Source organism: Ranitomeya imitator, chromosome 7 (assembly GCF_032444005.1).
Source record: "Ranitomeya imitator isolate aRanImi1 chromosome 7, aRanImi1.pri, whole genome shotgun sequence".
NCBI lineage: Eukaryota > Metazoa > Chordata > Amphibia > Anura > Dendrobatidae > Ranitomeya > Ranitomeya imitator.
The window spans coordinates 37,028,073-37,055,283 of record NC_091288.1 but is presented as its reverse complement, the minus strand read 5'-3'; the positions used below and the strand labels follow the sequence as shown (position 1 = coordinate 37,055,283).

The 27,211-nt window shown below is 43.2% G+C and overlaps 1 protein-coding gene across 1 annotated transcript in view; it reads left to right on the top strand.

The window, feature by feature from the left end:
• The window catches only part of LOC138644540 (sodium channel protein type 2 subunit alpha-like), a 219,239-nt gene that overhangs the window by 122,979 nt on the left and 69,049 nt on the right, over positions 1-27,211 (top strand). The window contains exons 15-17 of the mRNA XM_069733064.1: positions 16,152-16,325; positions 18,201-18,560; positions 20,551-21,036. Coding sequence (XP_069589165.1) covers positions 16,152-16,325; positions 18,201-18,560; positions 20,551-21,036 — 1,020 coding nt within the window. The remainder of the gene's footprint in view (positions 1-16,151; positions 16,326-18,200; positions 18,561-20,550; positions 21,037-27,211) is intronic.

The window sequence follows — 27,211 nt, the reverse complement described above, 5'->3', positions numbered from 1 at the left end:
TCTTTTATTTCAAATAAAGGCTTCATTTACATAGAAATGGAAAGCCTGTGGATCCCATCTATTCATTGTGCCTGGGTTGAGATATTTGAGATATGTTAGGGTACTGTCACACAGTGCAATTTTGATCGCTACAACGGCACGATTCGTGACGTTCGAGCGATATAGTTACGATATCGCAGTGTCTGACACGCTCCTGCGATCAGGGACCCCGCTGAGAATCGTACGTCGTAGCAGATCGTTTGAAACTTTCTTTCGTCGTCTAGTGTCCCGCTGTGGCGGCATGATTGCATGGTGTAACATATATCGTATACGATGTGCGCATAGTAACCAACGGCTTCTACATCGCACATACATCATGAAATTATCGCTCCAGCGTCGTAGATTGCAAAGTGTGACAGCAGTCTACGACGCTGGAGCGATATTGTTACGACGCTGGAGCGTCACGGATCGTACCGTCGTAGCGATGAAAATTGCACTGTGTGACGGTACCCTTAGTCTTGGTCAATGTGGTTGGGGGAGATGCATTTTTTATTTGTGAAGGAGCTATGTGCTTATATGGAAGCCATGTATGTGTTTGTTCCATCACTGATTTCACTTTAAAAAAAATACACTTTGTCTCCTTTAAATTGGGATGTAATAATAATAAATAATAATTAGTGATTAGCGAATATACTCGTTACTCGAGATTTCCAGAGCACGCTCGGGGGACCTCTGAGTATTTTTTAGTGCTCGGAGATTTGGTTTTTCTTGCCGCAGCTGAATGATTTACATCTGTTAGCCAGCATAAGTACATGTGGGGGTTGCCTGGTTGCTAGGGAATCCCCACATGTACTTATGCTGGCTAATAGCTGTAAATCATTCAGCTGCGGCAAGAAAAACTAAATCTCCGAGCACTAAAAAATACTCGGAGGACACCCGAGCATGCTTGAGAAATCTTGAGTAATGAGTATATTCGCTCATCACTAATAATAATCTTTATTTGTATATAGCACTAACATATTCCGCAGCGTTTATAGACATTATCATCGCTGTCTCCCGATGGGGCTCACAATCTAAATTCCCTATCAGTATGTCTTTGGAATGTGGGAGGAAACCAGAGTGCCCGGAGGAAACCCACGCAAACACAGAGAGAACATACAAACTCTTTGCAGATGTTGTCCTTGGTGGAAATTGAACCCAGGACTGCAGCGCTGCAAACCTGCAGTGCTAACCACTGAGCCACCATGATGTCAAATGCACTAAAATCTTCATGGGATTGTATTTTTTTCTGGGACGTTTATAACTCATCCATAGCAGATATATGTGTCTGTTGGGGCTTGCATCTGGTTTAAAAATGGAGCCAGGTTTTAAGAATGGTCAGTTTTTCAGTGCTTGTGCAGGTCTCCATTAATTTGTGTGGGAGTTCCGAAAATTACCCTGCATGCTGGCTTCCCATATAAGAGGATTGAACCAAGATGGGACCACCATTTTTAAAATAGATTATGAAACCACATTTATTGTAGATATTCCATTGATTCCCAATATGGGATCAACCCTTTAATTCAATGTGAATTGCACCCATTATTTGAACTCACAGAGTGATCTATATGCATCACTATGTGCAAATTTGCCATAACATAAAGCATACTATCCAACTTTCAAACATTTTCCTATGGAAAAATTAACATTTTTTTAAGGCATGAACACTCCCCTTTTTCAAACCATGCCCAGTTCCCAACCCCCTAACTGTGTGATTGGATGCCAGGGTTGAGTTTGCTGACACAGTCAGGGAGTTCTGACTTTAGAGGCTCCTGCAATGACTCAGAGATTTTCAACTCTTCCAAGAATTTAGAAGATCTTCTCATTTTACAGAGGCCTATACGATGTTCCTGAAAAGTTGTCAAATATGATATAAAGGTTGCCTTTGCGCTAAAGCTCTAGCACCTACCCATGTAATAAAATAGAATCAGCAGTATACCGGTAATTAGATGCAAAACTTGAAGATAAGGCCGGGTTCACATTGCGTTGCTGGCGTCCGTTAGACGGACTACGTTACACCGCGACATAATGCAGTGTAATGCAGTCCGTTAACGCCGCCATTAATTCCTATGCAGGACGCATCGCTAGCGCACTCCCACAATGGGCATGCGCTAGCCATGGGCCATCATTGAGTGATGGACCCTGAGACGCGGGCTGCAGCATTTCCGGGTCCGTCACTGCTAAGGATTTGAGTATTTTTGCAATTTTTTTTTGTTCCAGTGCAATAATAATAAAAAGTAAAAAAAAGAATTAATCAACTTTGCAAATAGTTGTGATATATAACATTCTACTGTGTGTACATCTACTATTCTGCTCGTTGTGTTTCCATGGTTACAGACTACAAACAAAGCTAAATGTAGTCTGACAACTCACAACTCACTGACTTCTGCCTGCCCTATTGTTCTAACCTACAGACAGGAGGGGCAAACAGAACAGAGAAACACAGGACTTCAAAATCAGACATGGCACGGAGACACATAACTGCACAAGAGCCAAATACCCCAAACTGTAAAATATTAGAAATAAATAAAACTATTTTTAAAGCTCCCTTCTTTTTGTAGATGCAATTTAGCGTACGCTTTATGTTTTAGGTGCATTGGAGCAATGATAAAACACAATCACCCATACCCTTTTAAGCATCTCTTACTGCTGTCTTGGCAAATTATTAGCTCATTTTTAAATGTTCCGATATAACAGGGAATGATACAGATTTACTCTCTATTGCATGCGCAGCACTGGATGAGCTCTGTTATCTAGAATATTGCCCAATTTATTTCAGTGGCTGTATTGGGATGGCAGAGGTCACCTTTAATTATGACATGTAGAAAGGCACAAAGTGCTTATATGGCAGATCCTGCAGTTCTTGATGCTGTGCACAGAGAAATGTCAGCTAACAGCAAATCCATGTATCGCCAGTGCAAAATATTGTTCTACAATACTTTATGTCTGCATGTAATATTGCATAGTGCACAGTTCACACTGGCTTACATGTTTAAAGGTAGTTTGTCACCCCCACAATGCATATTAAACTTTCTGTGCGGTGATATAGGGGATTTATGACTTAAAACAATCATGGTAGCACTTTATACTTCAGTGGTAGAGTGCTTGAAAAATAAATCACTTTTAACCCACATGCAAATGAGGGGATTCAGAAAACCTTTGAGATGGCCAAGGGCTCAATCGAGAAATCTTTGAGATAGCCAAGGGCTCAATCGGGAAACCTTTGAGACGGCCAAGGGCTCAATCGAGAAACCTTTGAGATGGCCAAGGGCTCAACTGGGAAACCTTTGAGATGGCCAAGGGCTCAACTGGGAAACCTTTGAGATGGCCAAGTGCTCAATCAGGAAACCTTTGAGATGGCCAAGGGCTCAACTGGGAAACCTTTGAGATGGCCAAGGGCTCAACTAGGAAACCTTTGAGATGGCCAAGGGCTCAACTGGGAAACCTTTGAGATAGCCAAGGGCACAATCGGAAAACCTTTGAGATGGCCAAGGGCTCAACTGGGAAACCTTTGAGGTGGCCAAGGGCTCAACTGGGAAACCTTTGAGATGACCAAGGGCTCAATCAGGAAACCTTCGAGAGGGCCAAGGGCACAATCGGGAAAACTTTAAGATGACAAGGGCTCAATCGGGAAACCTTTGAGATGACTAAGGGCTCAATTGATTATTATGCCCCAATCAATTAGCATTTTGGGAACTGCATTGGCTTCTGTTTGGCAGCACTTACTTTCCCAGAACAAGCGCTGACTGAACTCAAAGTAAACAGTACAGAGGCTCATTGCTCCCAAATATGTCATGTTAGAGCAATACCCCTATGTTTCTCCAAAAATTCACCAAGTATTGCAATAAAATTATTTCTAATACTGATGTTGCTAGAAGAAGTTTGGTACTTGGTTGTTTGAGCTCTGACTGGGGATATTATGTTTGTATCTTATGCTTTCCGATTGCTGATTGTGGCTTATTCAGGGGTGTAACTATAGCTTGTGTTACAAGCTTAGCAGAAAAAATGGACCCGCCTCCGCTTAGAGCTGAGTGACAGATTGTGGTTATAGAAAAATATGAAAGGGAAGAGAAGGGGCTGGAGGCAGATGGGTAGTATATCAAGAATAGGTGGAATATATGGGATAAAAGTACTGACTCAAATTACCATGAGCTTTTACCTATCCTTTACCTGCTTGCCACAAGTTTTGGTATGCAGCACAATGTTGTATCCCGATCATACTGCTTAGCTAAGATGCTGTGTATATTGGTGATTCGTGCTGAAGTATAAGAGTATACACTTCAGATCATCATTATGGACAAATAGAGAACCGAGATCGCACTCCCCTTCCGCTATACAGATAGCTGGACACAATAAGTCCCAACTCAAGAACCCATTTATGAGCCCAGAGATCTTGTCTGGATTCAAAGCTCCCACTCTGGCAGGTTCAAATAATCTTTGAATTATATAGACACCCATTTATTTAGCTTCCACTGGCAGAATAACCTGTGTGCCGGGGGGTTACCAGGAGAGGACCCATACACAGAGTCGTAACTACAATAGGTGCAGAGGTTCACACCAGGGCCCTGGAGCCTAGGGAACCTATATAAAAAGAATAATACTATTAAAGACTTATAATTATTTGGGTTCCCGTTAGAGTTTTTACATTGGGGCCCATGAGCTTGAAGTTACGCCACTGCCCACAGAGATCCACTGATCACCGGCATCGGCACATTCGAAAAAGGGTTGCTTTTGTATAAGGTCCTTTAATCCATTGAAGTGTATGCTGCTCTTATTGATATCTTTAGAGACTTAATTGAGATCAATACCTATATTAGTTACAGGAAAGAAATATATCTTGGTACCGTGTTAGCCAGTAGATAGAAAAATATTTAGAATTGAGAGTCCTCAGTGGTTGATACCTTTTAATGGCTAACTGAAAAGATCGTAACAAATTGCAAGCTTTCGAGACTACATACGTCTCTTCATCAGGCAAAGACTTTGCCTGATGAAGAGACGTATCTAGTCTCGAAAGCTTGCAATTTGTTACCATCTTTTCAGTTAGCCATTAAAAGGTATCAACCACTGAGGACTCTCAATTATAAATATTTTTCTATATTAGTTACTGCGTCCTCCTAAAATTCTGCTATTTATTTGTGTGGGTAATGGAGCACAAAAGTAGTAAAGCAGAGCTCCGACCCCTGTAATATTGGATCATGTCTCCGGATTATCCAGAATCCTCTCTAAAAGTTTTCATTTCCTCATCTGCCAGCAAATATTTTGCGCTATGTTTTATCCTTTTATACCAAAGGCATGAAAAATTAATAGACCGCAGTGCACTTTGTGTGCCGAGTAATTAGCAACCACACTTTGGCTGAGGTTGTCAGTTTCATTGTTTATTCTCCCTTTCGTGTACTTTGAAGAGATGAATTATTAAATAGATTGTCATTTAGTACGGTACCTCCGAAAATATCCAAATGACAGATCAACACACTTATTGCAAAATTTAGCAGTTACAGTATTTACAGTATGAGATTCTTCTTTTCTTCAGACTATCGTTTTTCTGAATATGTTTTACTGGTTTTTATGATGATTTACAAAGATTTGGAGGAAACCTACCGTATATACTCGAGTATAAGCCGACCTGAGTATAAGCCGACCCCACTAATTTTGCCACAAAAAACTGGGAAAACTTATTGACTCGAGTATAAGCCTAGGGTGGAAAATGCAGCAGCTACCGATGAATTTCAAAAATAAAAATAGATGCTCCATACCGCTCATTATGGCCCCATAGATGCTCCATATAAAGCTGTGCCATATATAATGCTCTGCACCGTTCATTATGGCCCCATAGATGCTCCACATAAAGCTGTGCCATATATAATGCTCTGCACCGTTCAGTATGGCCCCATACATGCTCCACATAAAGCTGTGCCATACATAATGCTCTGCACCGTTCAGTATGGCCCCATAGATGCTCCATATAAAACTGTGCCATATAAAATGCTCTGCACCATTCAGTATGGCCCCATAGATGCTCCATATAAAGCTGTGCCATATATAATGCTCTGCACCGTTCAGTATGGCCCCATAGATGCTCCACATAAAGCTGTGCCATATATAATGCTCTGCACCGTTCATTATGGCCCCATAGATGCTCCACATAAAGCTGTGCCAAATATAATGCTCTGCACCGTTCAATATGGCTCCATAGATGCTCCATAGAAAGCTGTGCCAAATATAATGCTCTGCACCGTTCAGTATGGCTCCATAAATGCTCCATAGAAAGCTGTGCCATATATAATGCTCTGCACCGTTCATTATGGCCCCATAGATGCTCCACATAAAGCTGTGCCATATATAATGCTCTGCACCGTTCAGTATGGCCCCATACATGCTCCACATAAAGCTGTGCCATACATAATGCTCTGCACCGTTCAGTATGGCCCCATAGATGCTCCATATAAAACTGTGCCATATATAATGCTCTGCACCGTTCATTATGGCCCCATAGATGCTCCATAGAAAGCTGTGCCATATAGAATGCTCTGCACCATTCAGTATGGCCCCATAGATGCTCCATATAAAGCTGTGCCATATATAATGCTCTGCACCGTTCAGTATGGCCCCATAGATGCTCCACATAAAGCTGTGCCATATATAATGCTCTGCACCGTTCATTATGGCCCCATAGATGCTCCACATAAAGCTGTGCCAAATATAATGCTCTGCACCGTTCAATATGGCTCCATAGATGCTCCATAGAAAGCTGTGCCAAATATAATGCTCTGCACCGTTCAGTATGGCTCCATAGATGCTCCATAGAAAGCTGTGCCATATATAATGCTCTGCACCACTCATTATGGCCCCATAGATGCTCCATAGAAAGCTGTGCCATATATAATGCTCTGCACTGTTGATTATTGCCCCATAGATGCTCCACATAAAGCTGTGCCATATAGAATGCTCTGCACCGTTCAGTATGGCCCCATAGATGCTCCACATAAAGCTGTGCCGTATAGAATGCTGTTGTGAACTCTGTGGCCAAGCTCCCTCCTGTGGTCGTGAGTGGTACTTCGGCTGGTTCTGTCTATGAGCTTCCTTTGGTGGATGAGAGTGGTACTGCGGCTTCTGAGTTTCCTTCCTCAGGTGTTGAGGTTAAGTCGTTAGGTGCTGCTCTATTTAACTCCACCTAGTGCTTTGATCCTGGCCTCCAGTCAATGTTCTAGTATTGGTCTTGCTTCCTCCTGGATCGTTCCTGTGGCCTGTCTGCTCTGCATAAGCTAAGTTTTGCTTGTGTTGTTTTTTGTTTGCTATTTTTTCTGTCCAGCTTGCTATATTGGTTTTTCTTGCTTGCTGGAAGCTCTGGGACGCAGAGGGAGCACCTCCGTACCGTTAGTCGGTGCGGAGGGTCTTTTTGCCCCCTCTGCGTGGTTGTTTTTAGGGTTTTGTGTTGACCGCAAAGCAATCTTTCCTATCCTCGGTCTGTTCAGTAAGTCGGGCCTCACTTTGCTAAATCTATTTCATCTCTGCGTTTGTATTTTCATCTCAACTCACAGTCATTATATGTGGGGGGCTACCTTTTCCTTTCGGGTATTTCTCTGAGGCAAGGTAGGCTTATTTTTCTATCTTCAGGGCTAGCTAGTTTCTCAGGCTGTGCTCGAGGCGCATAGGACTGGTCAGGAGCGCTCCACGGCTACCTCTAGTGTGGTTGGATAGGATTAGGGATTGCGGTCAGCAGAGTTCCCACATCTCAGAGCTCGTCCTATGTTTTTTGGTAATTGTCAGGTCACTTTGTGTGCTCTGAACTTCAAGGTCTATTGTGGTTCTGAATTACCTGTTCATAACAGTACTGGAGGCCTAAAGTACTAATGCTTCTCAATAGAGGGAAAAGAGAGAGCATTTTTTTCTTCTTTGCACTGTGTTCTGTCTTTCTTTTCCCCTTTACATCAGGGTGATTCAGAACACAAGTGTGGACATGGACATTCAGGGTCTGTTCTCTTTGATGGATAACCTCGCTATAAATGTACAAAATATTCAAGATTTAGTGGTTCAGAATGAGCCTAAAATTCCTATTCCTGAGTTATTTTCTAGAGATAGAGCTAAGTTTTTGAATTTTAAAAATAATTGTAAACTATTTCTGGCTTTGAAACCCCGCTCCTCTGGTGACCCAGTTCAACAAGTTAGGATCATTATTTCTTTATTACGTGGTGACCCGCAAGACTGGGCATTTTCCCTTGCGCCAGGAGATCCTGCATTATGTAATATTGATGCGTTTTTTCTGGCGCTCGGATTGCTGTACGATGAACCTAATTCAGTGGATCAGGCAGAGAAAAATTTGCTGGCTCTGTGTCAGGGTCAGGATGAGATAGAGATTTATTGTCAGAAGTTTAGAAAGTGGTCCGTGCTCACTCAATGGAATGAATGTGCGCTGGCAGCTTTTTTCAGAAAGGGTCTCTCTGAAGCCCTTAAGGATGTCATGGTGGGATTTCCTATGCCTGCTGGTCTGAATGAGTCTATGTCTTTGGCCATTCAGATCGGTCGACGCTTGCGTGAGCGTAAATCTGTGCACCATTTGGCGGTATTATCTGAGCATAAACCTGAGCCTATGCAGTGCGATAGGACTTTGACCAGAGCTGAAAAGCAAGAACACAGACGTCAGAATGGGCTGTGTTTCTACTGTGGTGATTCCACTCATGCTATCTCCGATTGTCCTAAGCGCACTAAGCGGTTCGCTAGGTCTGCCACCATTGGTACGGTACAGTCGAAATTTCTTTTGTCCGTTACTTTGATCTGCTCTTTGTCTTCCTATTCTGTCATGGCATTTGTGGATTCAGGCGCTGCCCTGAATTTGATGGACTTGGAGTTTGCTAGGCGCTGTGGGTTTGTCTTGGAGCCCTTGCAGTGTCCTATCCCATTGAGAGGAATTGATGCTACTCCTTTGGCCAAGAATAAGCCTCAGTATTGGACCCAGCTGACCATGTGCATGGCTCCTGCGCACCAGGAGGATATTCGCTTTCTGGTGTTGCAGAATCTGCATGATGTGGTCGTGTTGGGGTTGCCATGGCTACAAGTCCATAACCCAGTATTAGATTGGAAATCAATGTCTGTGTCCAGCTGGGGTTGTCAGGGGGTACATGGTGATGTTCCATTTCTGTCTATCTCGTCATCCACCCCTTCTGAGGTCCCAGAGTTCTTGTCTGATTACCGGGATGTATTCGATGAGCCCAAGTCTAATGCCCTACCTCCGCATAGGAATTGTGATTGTGCTATCGATTGGATTCCTGGTAGTAAGTTTCCTAAGGGTCGACTGTTTAATTTATCTGTACCTGAGCACGCCGCTATGCGGAGTTACGTGAAGGAGTCTTTGGAGAAGGGTCATATTCGCCCGTCATCGTCGCCATTGGGAGCGGGGTTCTTTTTTGTGGCCAAGAAGGATGGTTCGCTGAGACCTTGTATTGATTACCGCCTTCTAAATAAAATTACGGTCAAATTTCAGTACCCCTTGCCGCTGCTGTCTGATTTGTTTGATCGGATTAAGGGGGCTAGTTGGTTCACCAAGATAGATCTTCATGGTGCATATAATCTTGGGCGTATTAAACGGGGCGATGAATGGAAAACAGCATTTAATACACCCGAAGGCCATTTTGAGTACCTGGTTATGCCATTCGGACTTTCTAATGCTCCATCAGTGTTTCAGTCCTTTATGCATGACATCTTCCGAGAGTACCTGGATAAATTCCTGATTGTATACTTGGATGATATTTTGGTCTTCTCGGATGATTGGGAGTCCCATGTGAAGCAGGTCAGAATGGTGTTCCAGGTCCTGCGTGCTAATTCTTTGTTTGTGAAGGGGTCAAAGTGTCTCTTTGGTGTTCAGAAGGTTTCATTTTTGGGGTTCATTTTTTCTCCTTCTACTATCGAGATGGACCCTGTTAAAGTTCAGGCCATTTATGATTGGACTCAGCCAACATCTCTGAAGAGTCTGCAGAAGTTCCTGGGCTTTGCTAATTTTTATCGTCGCTTCATCAAAAATTTTCTAGTATTGCTAAACCGTTGACTGATTTAACCAAGAAGGGTGCTGATGTGGTCAATTGGTCTTCTGCTGCTGTGGAAGCTTTTCAGGAGTTGAAGCGTCGTTTTTCTTCTGCCCCTGTGTTGTGCCAACCAGATGTTTCGCTTCCGTTCCAGGTCGAGGTTGATGCTTCTGAAATTGGAGCAGGGGCTGTTTTGTCGCAGAGAAGTTCTGATTGCTCGGTGATGAAACCATGCGCCTTTTTTTCCAGGAAATTTTCGCCTGCTGAGTGAAATTATGATGTTGGCAACCGAGAGTTGCTAGCCATGAAGTGGGCATTTGAGGAGTGGCGTCATTGGCTTGAAGGAGCTAAGCATCGCGTGGTGGTCTTGACTGATCACAAGAACTTGACTTATCTCGAGCCTGCCAAACGGTTGAATCCTAGACAGGCTCGTTGGTCGCTGTTTTTCTCCCGTTTTGACTTTGTGGTTTTGTACCTTCCGGGCTCTAAAAATGTGAAGGCGGATGCCCTGTCTAGGAGTTTTGTGCCCGATTCTCCGGGTTTGTCTGAGCCGGCGGGTATTCTCAAAGAGAGGGTAATTTTGTCTGCCATCTCCCCTGATTTGCGGCGGGTGCTGCAGAGATTTCAGGCTGATAGACCTGACCATTGCCCAGCGGAGAAACTGTTTGTCCCTGATAGGTGGACGAATAAAGTTATCTCTGAGGTTCATTGTTCGGTGTTGGCTGGTCATCCTGGAATCTTTGGTACCAGAGATTTGGTGGCGAGATCCTTTTGGTGGCCGTCTCTGTCGCGGGATGTGCGTTCTTTTGTGCAGTCCTGTGGGATTTGTGCTCGGGCTAAGCCCTGCTGTTCTCGTGCCAGTGGGTTGCTTTTGCCCTTGCCGGTCCCGAAGAGGCCTTGGACACATATCTCTATGGATTTTATTTCGGATCTCCCCGTCTCTCAAAGGATGTCGGTCATTTGGGTGGTTTGTGATCGCTTCTCTAAGATGGTCCATTTGGTGCCCTTGTCTAAATTGCCTTCCTCCTCTGATTTGGTGCCATTGTTTTTCCAGCATGTGGTTCGTTTACATGGCATTCCAGAGAACATCGTTTCTGACAGAGTTTCCCAGTTTGTTTCGAGGTTTTGGCGAGCCTTTTGTGCTAGGATGGGCATTGATTTGTCTTTTTCCTCGGCTTTCCATCCTCAGACAAATGGCCAGACTGAACGAACCAATCAGACCTTGGAAACATATCTGAGATGTTTTGTTTCTGCTGATCAGGATGATTGGGTGTCCTTTTTGCCTTTGGCTGAGTTCGCCCTTAATAATCGGGCCAGCTCGGCTACTTTGGTTTTGCCGTTTTTCTGCAATTCTGGGTTCCACCCTCGTTTCTCTTCAGGGCAGGTTGAGTCTTCGGACTGTCCTGGTGTGGATACTGTGGTGGATAGGTTGCAGCAGATTTGGACTCATGTAGTGGACAATTTGACTTTGTCCCAGGAGAAGGCTCAACGTTTCGCTAACCGCAGGCGCTGAGTGGGTCCCTGACTTCGTGTTGGGGATATGGTTTGGTTGTCATCTCGTTATATTCCTATGTAGGTTTCCTCTCCTAAGTTTAAGCCTCGTTTCATTGGTCCATATAGGATTTCTGAGGTTCTTAATCCTGAGTCTTTTCGTTTGACTCTTCCAGCTTCTTTTTCCATCCATAACGTATTCCATAGGTTATTTTTGCGGAGATACGTGGCACCTGTGGTTCCATCTATTGATCCTCCTGCTCCGGTTTTGGTTGAAGGGGAGTTGGAGTATATAGTGGAGAAGATTTTGGATTCTCATGTTTCGAGACGGAAACTCCAGTATTTGGTTAAGTGGAAAGGTTATGGTCAGGAAGATAATTCCTGGGTCTTTGCCTCTGATGTCCATGTTGCCGATCTGGTTCGTGCCTTTCATGTGGCTCATCCTGGTCGGCCTGGGGGCTCTGGTGAGGGTTCGGTGACCCCTCCTCAAGGGGGGGGTACTGTTGTGAATTCTGTGGCCAAGCTCCCTCCTGTGTTCGTGAGTGGTACTTCGGCTGGTTCTGTCTATGAGCTTCCTTTGGTGGATGAGAGTGGTACTGCGGCTTCTGAGTTTCCTTCCTCAGGTGTTGAGGTTAAGTCGTTAGGTGCTGCTCTATTTAACTCCACCTAGTGCTTTGATCTTGGCCTCCAGTCAATGTTCTATTATTGGTCTTGCTTCCTCCTGGATCGTTCCTGTGGCCTGTCTGCTCTGCATAAGCTAAGTTTTGCTTGTGTTGTTTTTTGTTTGCTATTTTTTCTGTCCAGCTTGCTATATTGGTTTTTCTTGCTTGCTGGAAGCTCTGGGATGCAGAGGGAGCACCTCCGTACCGTTAGTCGGTGCGGAGGGTCTTTTTGCCCCCTCTGCGTGGTTGTTTTTAGGGTTTTGTGTTGACCGCAAAGCAATCTTTCCTATCCTCGGTCTGTTCAGTAAGTCGGGCCTCACTTTGCTAAATCTATTTCATCTCTGCGTTTGTATTTTCATCTCAACTCACAGTCACAGTCACAGTGCCTTTTCCTTTGGGGTATTTCTCTGAGGCAAGGTAGGCTTATTTTTCTATCTTCAGGGCTAGCTAGTTTCTCAGGCTGTGCTCGAGGCGCATAGGACTGGTCAGGAGCGCTCCACGGCTACCTCTAGTGTGGTTGGGTAGGATTAGGGATTGCGGTCAGCAGAGTTCCCACGTCTCAGAGCTCGTCCTATGTTTTTTGGTAATTGTCAGGTCACTTTGTGTGCTCTGAACTTCAAGGTCTATTGTGGTTCTGAATTACCTGTTCATAACAGAATGCTCTGCACCATTCATTATGGCCCCATAGATGCTCCACATAAAGCTGTGCCATATATAATGCTCTGCACTGTTCATTATGGCCCCATAGATGCTCCATATAAAGCTGTGCCATATAGAATTCTCTGCACCGTTCATTATGGCCCCATAGATGCTCCATATAAAGCTGTGCCATATAGAATGCTCTGCACCGTTCATTAAGGCCCCATAGATGCTCCATATAAAGCTGTGCCATATATAATGCTCTGCACCGTTCATTATGGCCCCATAGATGCTCCACATAAAGCTGTGCCATATATAATGCTCTGCACCGTTCAGTATGGCCCCATAGATGCTCCACATAAAGCTGCCCCATATATAATGCTCTGCCCCGTTCATTATGGCCCCATAGATGCTCCACATAAAGCTGTGCCACATAGAATGCTCTGGACCATTCATTATGGCCCCATAGATGCTCCATATAAATCTGTGCAATATAGAATGCTGCTGCTGCAATAAAAAAAATGACATACTCACCTCTCTTGCTGCCCGCAGCTCCTCAGCATCCCGTCTCGGCGTCTCTCCGCACTGACTGTTCAGGCAGAGGGCGGCGCGTACACTAGTACGTCATCGCGCCCTCTGACCTGAACAGTCAGAGCAAGAGGACGGGAAGACGGAGCGGCGCCCGGCGGGTGGAATGTGGACAGGTAACTATGACATATTTACCTGCTCCCGGCGTCCCTGGCTCCTTCCCCCGGACAGCTGGTCTCCGGGTGCCGCAGCCTCTTCCTCTGTCAGCGGTCACCGTTACCGCTCATTAGAGGAATGAATATGCGGCTCCACCCCTATGGGACTGGAGTCCATATTCATAATTTTAATGAGTGGTACCACGTGACCGCTGAACAGGGGAAGTGCTGCGGCACCGAAGACCATGGGACGGGCAGGGGGAGCGTCGGGACTAGGTGAGTATATGACAGTCCTCTCTCCCCCTCACTCGCCGATCTTGACTCAAGTATAAGTCGAGAGGGGCACTTTCAGCCCAAAAATTTGGGCTGAAAATCTCAGCTTATACTCGAGTATATACGGTATTTAAAAAAATTTACATTTTCTTCTATTTTTGTACAATCACAAAATACTTAAAGGGACTCTGTCACCTGAATTTGGCGGGACTGGTTTTAGGTCATATGGGCGGAGTTTTCGGGTATTTGATTCACCCTTTCCTTACCCACTGGCTGCATGCTGGCTGCAATATTGGATTGAAGTTCATTCTCTGTCCTCCATAATACACGCCTGCACAAAGCAATCTTGCCTTGTGCAGGCGTGTACTATGGAGGACAGAGAATGAACTTCAATCCAATATTGCAGCCAGCATGCAGCCAGCGGGTAAGGAAAGGGTGAATCAAACACCCGAAAACCCCGCCCATATGACCCAAAGCCAGTCCCGCCAAATTCAGGTGACAGGTTCCCTTTAAGTGACCTGTGCTACAATTGCAGAACTTTTTTAGACTTCTGAATCAAAGAAATATTTATAGAGTGCCCCATATATTGGAATCCCTTTTTTTAAACATTTATCTTACAATTTTAAAGAGAATTTGTCACATACTTAAAAAAAATACCTTGTAAAAAATTTCTGAGCTCCGGATTCTGTCTCACTTTTCTGTTTTACGTTGCATTGCTCCATTGCAGAGAAATTCACATTTGTTTCTTCTGGAGCGCACTATGTGAAATCTCTGCTTGGAGATTCTTCACCGTCTTTTCTAGAGGCCTGCGCGTTTTCCCCTTCCTTCCAGATGCTGCCAATAACAACACTGCAGCATTTGAGACTGATAGATTGCTAGATTAGCTGCAGAGCTGTGATTGGCAGCATATGGGAGAGTGTGGTGAAAGTGCACGCCCCCAGAGAAGATTCTGAAAAAAATGCCTTGTTGGACTACAAAGCAGAGATTTCTCATACTGCGCTACAGATTAAAAAAATGTGAATAGCTCTGCAATGGAGTGACACACCGCAAAATGGAAAAGCATGGCATGATCAGGAGAGCTCAGGGATTTTTACAAGGCAGTTAACTCAATTTTTTGAGCAAGTGACATGGCCTCTTTAATTCACTTTTCATACCCGATAATGGGTTAGCTTCAGTACATGAGTCAACCCTTTGAAATAGGCTGTCAGATAAATAACATTCCATTTTCAAGGTGAAATTCTACTGGTGATTGGCTGATTGACGCATCTGTGAAAGTTGAGTAACACATGTCTGGAGTCTAATTATACAATGTGTTCATATTTTGTTACCATGGGGACACATAGCTCTGCATTGGACCTGTACCCAGAAAAATGGAATTTTATTTAGGTTGAATTGTAATAATGGAATATTACTGCCAATGTGAATAAAGTATTCAATCTTTTGTCAAAATCTAATATATATTTAGGAAGGATGTGTGCACAGGAGTGGGCTCAGTAATTAAGACCGATCCATCATGCGCAGGTTGGAGCTATGTTATTGTATCTGAGAATAACTGGGCCGATCACAACAGTTTAACCTATGAGATGCCGCTGTCAATCATTACATCAGAATATAGGTGGATAGGAATGGGGGATGTTGTTGCTTCCCATATTCATTGACTCTCCAACGATGAGTTTTTGGTGTGCCGATGGGTTGTCGAGGGTGTATTTTTTACAAGGCTATCTTGTTCAAGCCTATGATCTCCGCAGGGACTAGGGGTATATCTGTTTGTTTGGCTGATACACAGTCTTCTGTGGCCACCACCACGGTCACTAGAACATGGGACACATGTCCCAGTTTGAATAGAGTAGACATATGTACACATCACCACTCCATTCAAAATCTGTGGGACTAGGCGACTAAAATGTTCTCCTACCTCCACCAGTCCCATAGAGTTTTTAGAAATCAGTACAACTCTACCAAAGGCTGACGCTATACATGGAATATAAGATTTTCTCTTTTGTACTAACCCTAGCCATAATAAATCCATCTATGTCCAAGTGCTACTTTCATTATGCAATTTCACATTGCATTTTCCATTTTTAGAACTGAGAAGAGACCACGGTGTTAACATTATGTTCTGGCACAGTGCGGAACAGAAAATGCAGAGATTGCTTTTCTTTTCTGTTTTTATTGCTTCTTTTTTTCCATCTTTGCTACAAAAGACACAGTCACATTTTTTTTAGTAGAGTCATAGTAAAATCTTGCTTTTGCTTATTAGGCTTTATAAGTGTTTGGATCAATGTATGAAATATATATATATATATATATATATATATATATATATATATATTTGTATATTTAAATGTGCCATTTTTTTTCCTTCAAAGGTCTTTACAGGTATTTTTACGGCTGAAATGGTATTTAAGCTGATTGCCCTTGATCCATATTATTATTTCCAAGTCGGATGGAACATATTTGATAGTATTATTGTTTCCCTCAGTTTGATGGAACTCGGTCTTTCAAACGTCGAAGGGTTGTCAGTTCTCAGATCATTCAGATTGGTAAGTGTATCAAATGTATGCAAATGATTGTTTGGAATAATTATCAAACAGTTACTAGTGATATGATGGAAATGTAAATGAATGTAAAGACTAAGGCAGAGTCATTAATTTGCGAGAGTAATCCTTAAAAATTGAGAGACTGTTCAAGAAGGGCAGTATTGAGGTGGCCACCAATAAAAGTCTTATAGCCCTAAAGTCCAGGGCTGTTATTAGAGAGACTGGAGAAAAAATGTCCTTAGGGTACTTCACCAGTCAGAGTTTTATAGGAGAGTGGAAAAAAGAAAAAGTAATCGTTTTTAAAAACACATATGACATCTAATTTCTGACATCAAATTTGAATAAAATACTCCAATAAGACCAAAATTGGGCATTGTGAGGATGTAAGAATGCAAATCTAGGATCTGACATTTCTGTTAGTTAGAAGGATGACATATTGCATTTTTGATGTTTGTAAAACTAATTTAAAGGAGTTTTCTGATATCTAAAAACTTTTTGGAAACAGCATGAATGGTTTTAAAGCAATAAAATGATGCATACTCACCCACATCAATTTCTGTGGATCTTGTGAAGGCTACTTCTGGACAGGAAGCAAAGAAGTTCATTCACCTGACCACTAAATTCTGTTATTGGCTGCAGTGGTCAGGTAACTGGAACATAATGCCATCCGAGGCTCACCTGATGACTTCATGTGCTAGTCACTTAAAGGGAACCTGTCACCCCCAAAATCGAAGATGAGCTAAGCCCACCAGCATCAGGGGCTTATCTACAGCATTCTGTAATGCTGTAGATAAGCCCCGATGTATCCTGAAAGAGGAGAAAAAGAGGTTAGATTATACTCACCCAGGGGCGGTCCCGCTGCGGTCCGGTCCGATGGGCGTCGTGGTCCGGTCTGGGGCCCCCTATCTTCACTTCACAATACTCACCTGGGGCCTCCTATCTTCACTTCACAATACTCACCTGTGAGGTGGTCCGATCCGATGGGCGTCGTGGCCCGGGGCCTCCCATCTTCATAGGATGACGTCCTCTTTTTGTCTTCATGCTGCGGCTCTGGCGCAGCCATACTTTGTCTGCCCTGTTGAGGGCAGAGCAAAGTACTGCAGTGCCCAGGCACCGGGAAAGGTCAGAGAGGCACGGCGCCTGTGCACTGCAGTACTTTGCTCTGCCCTCAACAGGGCAGACAAAGTACACCTGCGCCAGAGCCACAGCATGAATACAAGAAGAGGACATCATCGTAAGAAGATAGGAGGCCCCAGACCGGACCACGACGCCCATCGGACCGGACCGCAGCGGGACCGCCCCTGGGTGAGTATAATCTAACCTCTTTTTCTCATCTTTGAGGATACATCGGGGGCTTATCTACAGCATTACAGAATACTTTAAATAAGCCCCTGATGCCGGTGGGCTTAGCTCATCTTCGATTTTGGGTTTGACAGGTTCCCTTTAAACTCTGCAGCCAATTACACGCCTCAGCAGACAGGTCAGATGTGAGTCAATCCTTTTGAAGGGGTTTTACCACCAATGCCTCCCTTTACAAGATCCCATTTCAGCACTTACCCAGCCCCCACTGATCTCTGCTTGTAATCACTGGATAAATCAGTTACTTTTTTCAGCTAATGTTTTGCTGAATGGGTAAGATAGTACCGAAAGTAAAGACCCGTGCGGGCAAGGTAAGCATCAGAGCTGGAGCTGTGGGGGATTGCCTGGGTGTAAGAACAGTAATAACTTTTTTTCTAATTTAATACCTTTCTGAATCCTTTTCGGAATATTTTATTTCTTGGCCAAAGTAATTCAATGTAGACATTACTTATGACATGAAAGCAATGCAGCTGAAAGCAAGTAAAACTTAAGAGTAACACTTTTCTTTTTCTCCTTCAGCTTCGTGTCTTCAAATTGGCAAAATCATGGCCAACCCTCAACATGCTGATCAAGATCATCGGTAACTCAGTGGGAGCTTTGGGAAATCTGACCTTAGTATTGGCCATCATAGTGTTCATCTTTGCCGTAGTTGGCATGCAGCTGTTTGGTAAAAGCTACAAGGAATGTGTCTGTAAGATTGCTCCCGATACTTGTACTCTTCCTCGCTGGCACATGAATGACTTCTTCCACTCCTTCCTGATTGTATTCCGAGTGCTATGTGGAGAATGGATCGAGACCATGTGGGACTGTATGGAGGTGGCAGGACAATCTATGTGTTTAACAGTGTTTCTAATGGTGATGGTCATCGGAAATTTAGTGGTAAGTTATGTCATTGACGAATATTCCTGAAAATGTAATGGGATGCTTTAGGTATGCTTGTGCATGTGAAAAGTTGTTATTTCTGTATCAACTTTCCAGTGAGCAAGCCATGGGAGGAGAAGTAACTCTATGTCTTAGTGTGGCATGTGATTTTAAAGTACAGGGAGACTGAAGTTGGCCGGATCCAGCTAGCTTCCGAGTGTTGGTAACAGGCTGACATAGAGTCTCCCTGTGCTATGCACTCCTTGCCTAAGTAACCGGCCACACTGGGTCAGCAAGGGTACATTGCAAATTAGCTTGTTTTACAAGCATTACACAATTTACCCATTTATGAACATGAGATTACCCTTTAACAGATACTTATCGTTACTAGAAAATCATTGTCTACTACACTGTTCCATACTTTTTTTGGTGGCATGCTGCTTAGCCAATCACCTTTAAGGCTACTTTCACACTAGCGTCGTTTGGCCTCCGTCGCAATGCGTCGTTTTGGAGAAAAAATGCATTCTGTAAAGTTGACTGCAGGAGGCGTTTTTTCTCCATAGACTTTCATTAGCGACGCATTGCGACGGATTGCCACATGTCGCATCCGTCGTGCGATGGATGCGTCGTGTTTTTGCAGTCCGTCGGGACAAAAAAAACGTTCCATGCAACGTTTTTTTGTCCGTCGGTTCCGCTTTTCCCGACCGGGCATGCACGGCTGGAACTCCGCACCCTCCCCCCGGACCTTACAATGGGGCAGCGGATGCATTGAAAAACTGCATCCGCTGCCCCCCGTTGTGATTTTATTTCACAGTATGCGTCGGTACATCGGCCCGATGCACTGCGACGGGCCAGTACCCACGCTAATGTGAAAGCAGCCTAAGACTATCTGGTAATAGAATCCAATAGACATGTTTAACACATATATTGGAAGCTTTCCCATAATTTGAAATGGGGCTTATGTGAGATCCATTTACCAGATGCTCGGTGAATTTTTCATGACAAAACCATTAAAAAGATACCATCAAAGTCTATGGGTGATGCATGTCACTGTCAATTAATGGATCCAGATAGTCTAAAGTGGCATCAATTCAATCAATGCTTACAGCGAATTTTCTAAAATGGCATATGCATTTAAAAGACCTTTCAACAATTTTTTCATGTTGAGCTGGATACAAGATGTAATAGTGGGTACAGAGTGGAATAAAACTTTTTTTAATTTCACCTCTCCGTTGCGGAGATATTAGCAATCACAGTATTGGCCCCCAAATGAGTTAACTTTAGTTAAGTCCAAGTGGGTATTTCATATACTTTTCACTTGGTTTGTGCACTTTTTACCCTTGTTAAGGCCAAGTGGGTTTTACATATAGTTTTCACTTGGTGCGTGCAGTTTTTACCTTTGTATGAGCTGCTAACAAGTGGGTCTCATCAAAGTGCAAGCCCCAAGTGAAAACTATCTGTAACATCTCCTTGGACTTAACTAAAGTTAACTCATTAGGTGCAAATACTTTGATTGCTAATATCTATAGGTGAAATTAAAAAAATAAAAGCTTTATTCTACTCTGCAGCCAGTATTACATACTTTGTCCACCTCAACATGAAACATTTGGTGAAAGATCCTCTTTAGCATATACTTTTTTCTTTGCTGGACTTTTTTTGCACTATGCCAACATATATATGGAAGTTAAAAGGACACACTTTTGGCCTCTGTCTGGCAATACAACTCTTTGGATACATTTAACATGCACTGTACAATAGTAGCGCAAAACAAAGAAAAAAATCTAATGTGAACAGGGCTTAAGATTATGTCAATCTCCTAGAAGAGGTCCAAATTATCAGGTGTGAGTAGGGCCAACTGAAGAATCCCCACAACTTTTGTTGGGCCTTAAATTAAAAAGGGTAATTTTTCCAATTTCAATACCTGAGTGAAAAAGTAGCATTTAGTTTATATTCATAATGATTTAGCAATTTCCTGATGTGTTGTCTTATCTTTTAATTGCTTCCGTAGGTGTTAAACCTGTTCTTAGCTTTGCTGTTGAGCTCATTTAGCTCTGACAATCTTGCTGCTACAGACGATGATAATGAAATGAATAATTTGCAAATTGCTGTGGCCAGAATGCACATTGGGATAGCTTACGTCAAGAAGAGCGTACGCGAGTTTATCCAAAATGCATTTGTCAAAAAGAAGAAGGAATTAGAGGAAAACAAACCCCTAGATGACATGCAAAACCAAAAAGACAGCTGCATATCCAATCACACCACTGTGGAAATCAGCAAAGATTTCGACTACTTGAAAGACGGGAATGGAACTACTGCCACAAGTGGAATCGGTAGCAGCGTTGAGAAATACATCATTGATGAAAGTGATTACATGTCCTTCATACACAACCCAAGCCTCACTGTAACCGTACCTATCGCTGTGGGAGAATCGGATTTTGAAAACCTGAATACAGAGGAATTTAGTAGCGAGTCAGATCTGGAAGAGAGCAAAGATGTAAGACTGGCATTTTCTTTTTCTTATAGTGGTTAGTTTGAAACAATCCTATTGTAATGTATTTTATGTTCTTATATGCAGTTTTCAGTAGACATGTTTAATCATCCAATGATTTTTGTGTAAGTTAATCTCCAAAGCTGATTCTTAGTTACTGGATGGGTTTTTTTTTTACGCTTAAAGAAGGGTGAAACAACTGGGCGCTGATCTTCTCCTCTTCTTCCTGAACCTCATTTTTGGGCCTTTTAGGGTTTGTTGTCTTGACACGTGATCAATGTCATATCCAGGCTTGCAAGGTTTCAATGATTCACTGAATTGTTGGTTTTTCTGTAGGTCAGATTGGAGGATGACTTCCTCCTCTTCTTCCTGAATATCATTTTTGGGTTGCTTCAGGGTGCACCTCATTGACCAGTTGAGGGATTCCCACTGTGCTTCTGTAGATTTTTTTCTGCTCTTTGGGTTAGGGTCTGTGAATATTCCTTCATAGATGATTTGTTGGAGGTTAGAGGTAATTGTGTGTTGACCAGATTTGCATTCCTTCACCGTGCACCGTTTTGGCCTGTTAAAAGGTTGTGTGCAGTGGTGAGCAGTTCATATTATCACCCTTGGGAGCCCATGGTTTTTTATTCCAGATATTTTTTTAACCATGTGGCCTGGTAGTACTAGCGATGTTGCTAGTGTTGTTGTATTATGAGGAATGGACACAGACAGAAGAGGGCCCATGTGCAAGAACACTATATGGGTCTTTAGCAGTCCAATAGCTTATCATAATATGCTATTCCATATCCTTTGGAGGTGGTAGTGGGCCCTCTTGGTTGTTGATCTTTGGGCGGCTTCAAAGGTTACACCAATTTTATGTCCATCCATAGCTATTTCCACAAGTCCACACTAAGGGCATAATGCCACAGGCATCCAGCTTACACATGTGATCGGAAGGAAGTAGACTCCAGTGTAGAGGGCATAACTGTTAGGGTTCTGTTGGATTGTGAGGATGGTTTCCATAGTTGATAGGATGTGTTCAGTTCTCTTCCTCCGTTACCTGTGTAATTGATGTTGACCCCAGAGCCTGATAGAAGTCTGTCTTTATATCGGTGTCTGCCTTGGATTTACTTATGTCACATCCAAATCCTTTTATAGACACATATACTGCACCCAATGTGCGGTGATCAATCATATACTAATGCAGTCAGTGCTCGTTTAATAACATTAACCTATTGAAACTATTTTGGTTGAAATACTACTGTTTTCTTACGTTGTTTTTTTAAACTTTTATTTTTCAATCTTTTATAGATCAGACTTAATGGGTTGTCCAGTCTTAGGTTACAAGTCTGCAGTCACTCTATGTGAGCATTCTCCGGCACCAGTGCCAAGAGCGGGCAGTCATGTGACCACAAGTACACAATTTGCATACTTCTGGCCACATTCCTACTAGACTGTGTCCGGCCTACGTCAATGCACTTGCAGTGAGTGAGGCCACGACCATCTAATTGGAACATGACCACATGTGTGCAAATCACATACTTGCAGTTTCGTGCCCGCTGCTCCCAATGCTGTGATCGGGGAATCCTCACAGCGCACAGTGCACATGATGTGAGGTTTCGCAAGTGAGCAGTCACATAGAGGGATTGCAGACTTGTACCCCAAAGCCAGGCACCCCTGTAAATTTAATCCTAAACATACATTCCTGTGGTGGCTGAGAGCAGATATTTTTAGTCTGGGACTGGGCCAATATCCATGGCAACTTCCTATGCTATTAATATCAGCTGTATGCCTAGCCTTTGCTGGTTATTAATGATACAGGTAAACTATATCATCTTTTATTTGGTGTCCCCATTTTAATAACCAGAAAAGGCTTAGTATACAGCTATGAACGTATATTAATAGCCAGGGAAGCTCCATGGGTATTATAAAAATCTGTCTCCAGCTGTCCACTTTCCCTCTGCTGGTTAATAAAATTTTGAGGGACCGCACGTCATTTTTTTCAGAAAATAATTTATTAATAAAATACATGTACAGTAAGCTACACTGGCAAAGCACTGACTATATAGCTCAATTACATATTTATGTCTGTTTATCTGTATCTATCTATGTGTCTGTATACATACAGTGGGGCAAAAAAGTATTTAGTCAGTCAGCAATAGTGCAAGTTCCACCACTTAAAAAGATGAGAGGCGTCTGTAATTTACATCATAGGTAGACCTCAACTATGGGAGACAAACTGAGAAAAAAAAATCCAGAAAATCACATTGTCTGTTTTTTTAAAAAAAAAATTTGCATTTTATGGTGGAAAATAAGTATTTGGTCAGAAACAAACAATCAAGATTTCTGGCTCTCACAGACCTGTAACTTCTTCTTTAAGAGTCTCCTCTTTCCTCCACTCATTACCTGTAGTAATGGCACCTGTTTAAACTTGTTATCAGTATAAAAAGACACCTGTGCACACCCTCAAACAGTCTGACTCCAAACTCCACTATGGTGAAGACCAAAGAGCTGTCAAAGGACACCAGAAACAAAATTGTAGCCCTGCACCAGGCTGGGAAGACTGAATCTGCAATAGCCAACCAGCTTGGAGTGAAGAAATCAACAGTGGGAGCAATAATTAGAAAATGGAAGACATACAAGACCACTGATAATCTCCCTCGATCTGGGGCTCCACACAAAATCCCACCCCGTGGGGTCAGAATGATCACAAGAACGGTGAGCAAAAATCCCAGAACCACGCGGGGGGACCTAGTGAATGAACTGCAGAGAGCTGGGACCAATGTAACAAGGCCTACCATAAGTAACACACTACACCACCATGGACTCAGATCCTGTAGTGCCAGACGTGTCCCACTGCTTAAGCCAGTACATGTCCGGGCCCCTCTGAAGTTTGCTAGAGAGCATTTGGATGATCCAGAGGAGTTTTGGGAGAATGTCCTATGGTCTGATGAAACCAAACTGGAACTGTTTGGTAGAAACACAACTTGTCGTGTTTGGAGGAAAAAGAATACTGAGTTGCATCCATCAAACACCATACCTACTGTAAAGGATGGTGGTGGAAACATCATGCTTTGGGGCTGTTTCTCTGCAAAGGGGCCAGGACGACTGATCCGGGTACATGAAAGAATGAATGGGGCCATGTATCGTGAGATTTTGAGTGCAAACCTCCTTCCATCAGCAAGGGCATTGAAGATGAAACGTGGCTGGGTCTTTCAACATGACAATGATCCAAAGCACACCGCCAGGGCAATGAAGGAGTGGCTTCGTAAGAAGCATTTCAAGGTCCTGGAGTGGCCTAGCCAGTCTCCAGATCTCAACCCTATAGAAAACCTTTGGAGGGAGTTGAAAGTCCGTGTTGCCAAGCGAATAGCCAAAAACATCACTGCTCTAGAGGAGATCTGCATGGAGGAATGGGCCAACATACCAACAACAGTGTGTGGCAACCTTGTGAAGACTTACAGAAAACGTTTGACCTCTGTCATTGCCAACAAAGGATATATTACAAAGTATTGAGATGAAATTTTGTTTCTGACCAAATACTTATTTTCCACCATAATATGCAAAAAAAATTATAAAAAAACAGACAATGTGATTTTCTGGATTTTTTTTTCTCAGTTTGTCTCCCATAGTTGAGGTCTACCTATGATGTAAATTACAGACGCCTCTCATCTTCTTAAGTGGTGGAACTTGCACTATTGCTGACTGACTAAATACTTTTTTGCCCCACTGTATGTATCTGATATATATATATATATATATATATATATATATATATATATATATATATATATATATATATATAAAGAATATTTCCTTTGAAAACTTTGTTTAAATGACATGGAGAATTACTCTATGTAAAAGCTCATGTGAAAATCGCATTGCAATCGAATCATATTTTCATGTACATTGGATGTCATTTGGATGCTAGGTGATAAAAATCGCATTGTACTCGCAATAAAATCACTGACACTTGTCCGATTTTTCTGGACTGATATCAGCCAGGTTTTTTTTTACAGTAATGGGTATGAGCCCTTAATATACCATATTTTCCGCTTTGTAAGACGCACTTTTTTCCCCCAAAATTTGGGGGGAAAATGGGGGGTGCGTCTTACAATGCGGACATACCTTATCTGTGCTGCCGCTGCGGGTGTCCGATGCTTGCCGCCATACTATCCCCGATGCTGCCGTGTGCTGCTGCTACCGCCGCGCTGTGTCCCCTGTGCTGCTGCCGCCACGCTGTGTCCCCTGTGCTGCTGCCGTGCTGTGTCCTCTGTGCTGCTGCCGCCGCGTTGTGTCACAGGTGCTTGCTGCCGCTCTCTGTCCCGTGCTGCATGGGGGGGCTCTCCAGTTCCATCCATGCCTTCCTGTGCAGTGGATTCTTTCCAGGAAAATGGCCGCCGGGAGGTCTCGGGAGATGAGATCTCAGTGCTGAAATCTCATCTCCCGAGATCTTGTTGCTGAGATCTTCATCTGCGCATGCGCCACCTCCCGGCGGCCATTTTCCCAGAAGGAATCCAACGAACAGGAAAGCATGGATGGAACTGATGGCTTCCCCATGCAGCACGGGACAGAGAGCAGCGGCAGCACCCGGCAGCATTAGACAGACCATGGCATCAAGCATCGGTGACACAGCACGGCAGCATCACCCGGTAAAAGAGCGCAGCAGCAAGCATCAGGGATACAGCATGGCAGAAGCATCCAGTAAAAAAAAAGTGTGGCAGCAAGCATCATGGACACAGCATGGTGGCAGCACCCGGCAGCAAGGGACAGAGTGCAATGGCAAGCTTCGGGGACACAGCATGGCGGCAGCACACGGCAGCATGGGACAGAGTGCGACGGCAACACCCACCTCCTGCAGCAGCAATGCTGAGACCCCACTTCACCACAGCCACCACCCCGGTAAGCAATAAGATGCATGGATTATAAGAAGCACCACCATTTTATTAAAAATGTTTTTTTCCTATTTTTCTCAAAATTTGGGGTGCGTCTTATAATCCGGAGCGTCTTATAAAGCGAAAAATACGGTAAGTCTGGAATTACTCTGTGACTTAAATGATATAAACTACTTTGGCTTTTTATTTACTTAAATTCATGTATTTTATGCTAAAAATAATTTAAAATCATTTCAAACATCTAAAACATAAAAAGAGAGAAATATAAACAAGACACTGTCCCTTATTCACCAATTTATTAGAAAATAAGTTCCCACGCAGGTCCAACGCAGTCCAGCTTTTTTTTTTCTTTTAAGAAATTGGTGAACCAGGGAAAAAGACAGGGAGTGTTTTTTCAAATAAAATATTTTTTGTGTGTATGTTTTTATTTTTGACAATTCACAGCTGACATCAACCCCAACTACCATAACCCTGATTGCCACCGCACCAGGGCAATCGGGAAGGCAAAGCATCAGAGTTGGCTCATCTCATGTGATGTGTCACTTCTGGGTCAGCTGCCGGCTTGTATTTCTAGGGTGGGAAGGGCACAATAATAAGGGACCTTCGCAGCCTGATAAGATCAGATCACGACTGTCTGCTTTATCTTTACTGGTTATCAAAAATAGAGAGGACCCCACGTCATTTATTTTATACTCAGATGTCAGCAAACCCTTTGACTAAGGCTAATATAACAAGATAAAATTGGATCAATTAAGCAAATCACACTCTGATCAGAGTTTAATCAGAGTGTGATCACAGTGTGTAAGTGTATGGAGATTGGACAGCACTCAGATGTCATAATAATGCAGTCTGATGTTTCCCACTCACTGATTGACTTGCATGGCCAAGCGTGATGTGAATCAGATCAGATTGCAGTGATCTTTTTCTTGGGACCAACTCTGTCAAAGGAAAAAAGCGGACATGTGCTCGGCCAAATAGAATAACACAGGGACAAGTGCAATCCAACATTTTGTTGATGTGGTCAGTAAATACGCTTGCCTGCAACTGCCCTAAAGTAAAATATGGTGTACAGCTCTACCTCCATAATTGTGGATGAAATGCACCACATAGCGCTCGTGTGTTAAGAGTTTTGTTTAGAGATGTGCCATAATGGAAAAGTTGTTGTATAAAGGTGTCTTTTATCGTGACATTGATATACTGTATGTGGGTTCCCCTGTATTATTGATAACTAGCCAGGCAACACTGACAGCTGCGGGCTGCAACCCTCAGCTGTTAGTTTTAGCAAGGCTGGTTATCAAGAATAG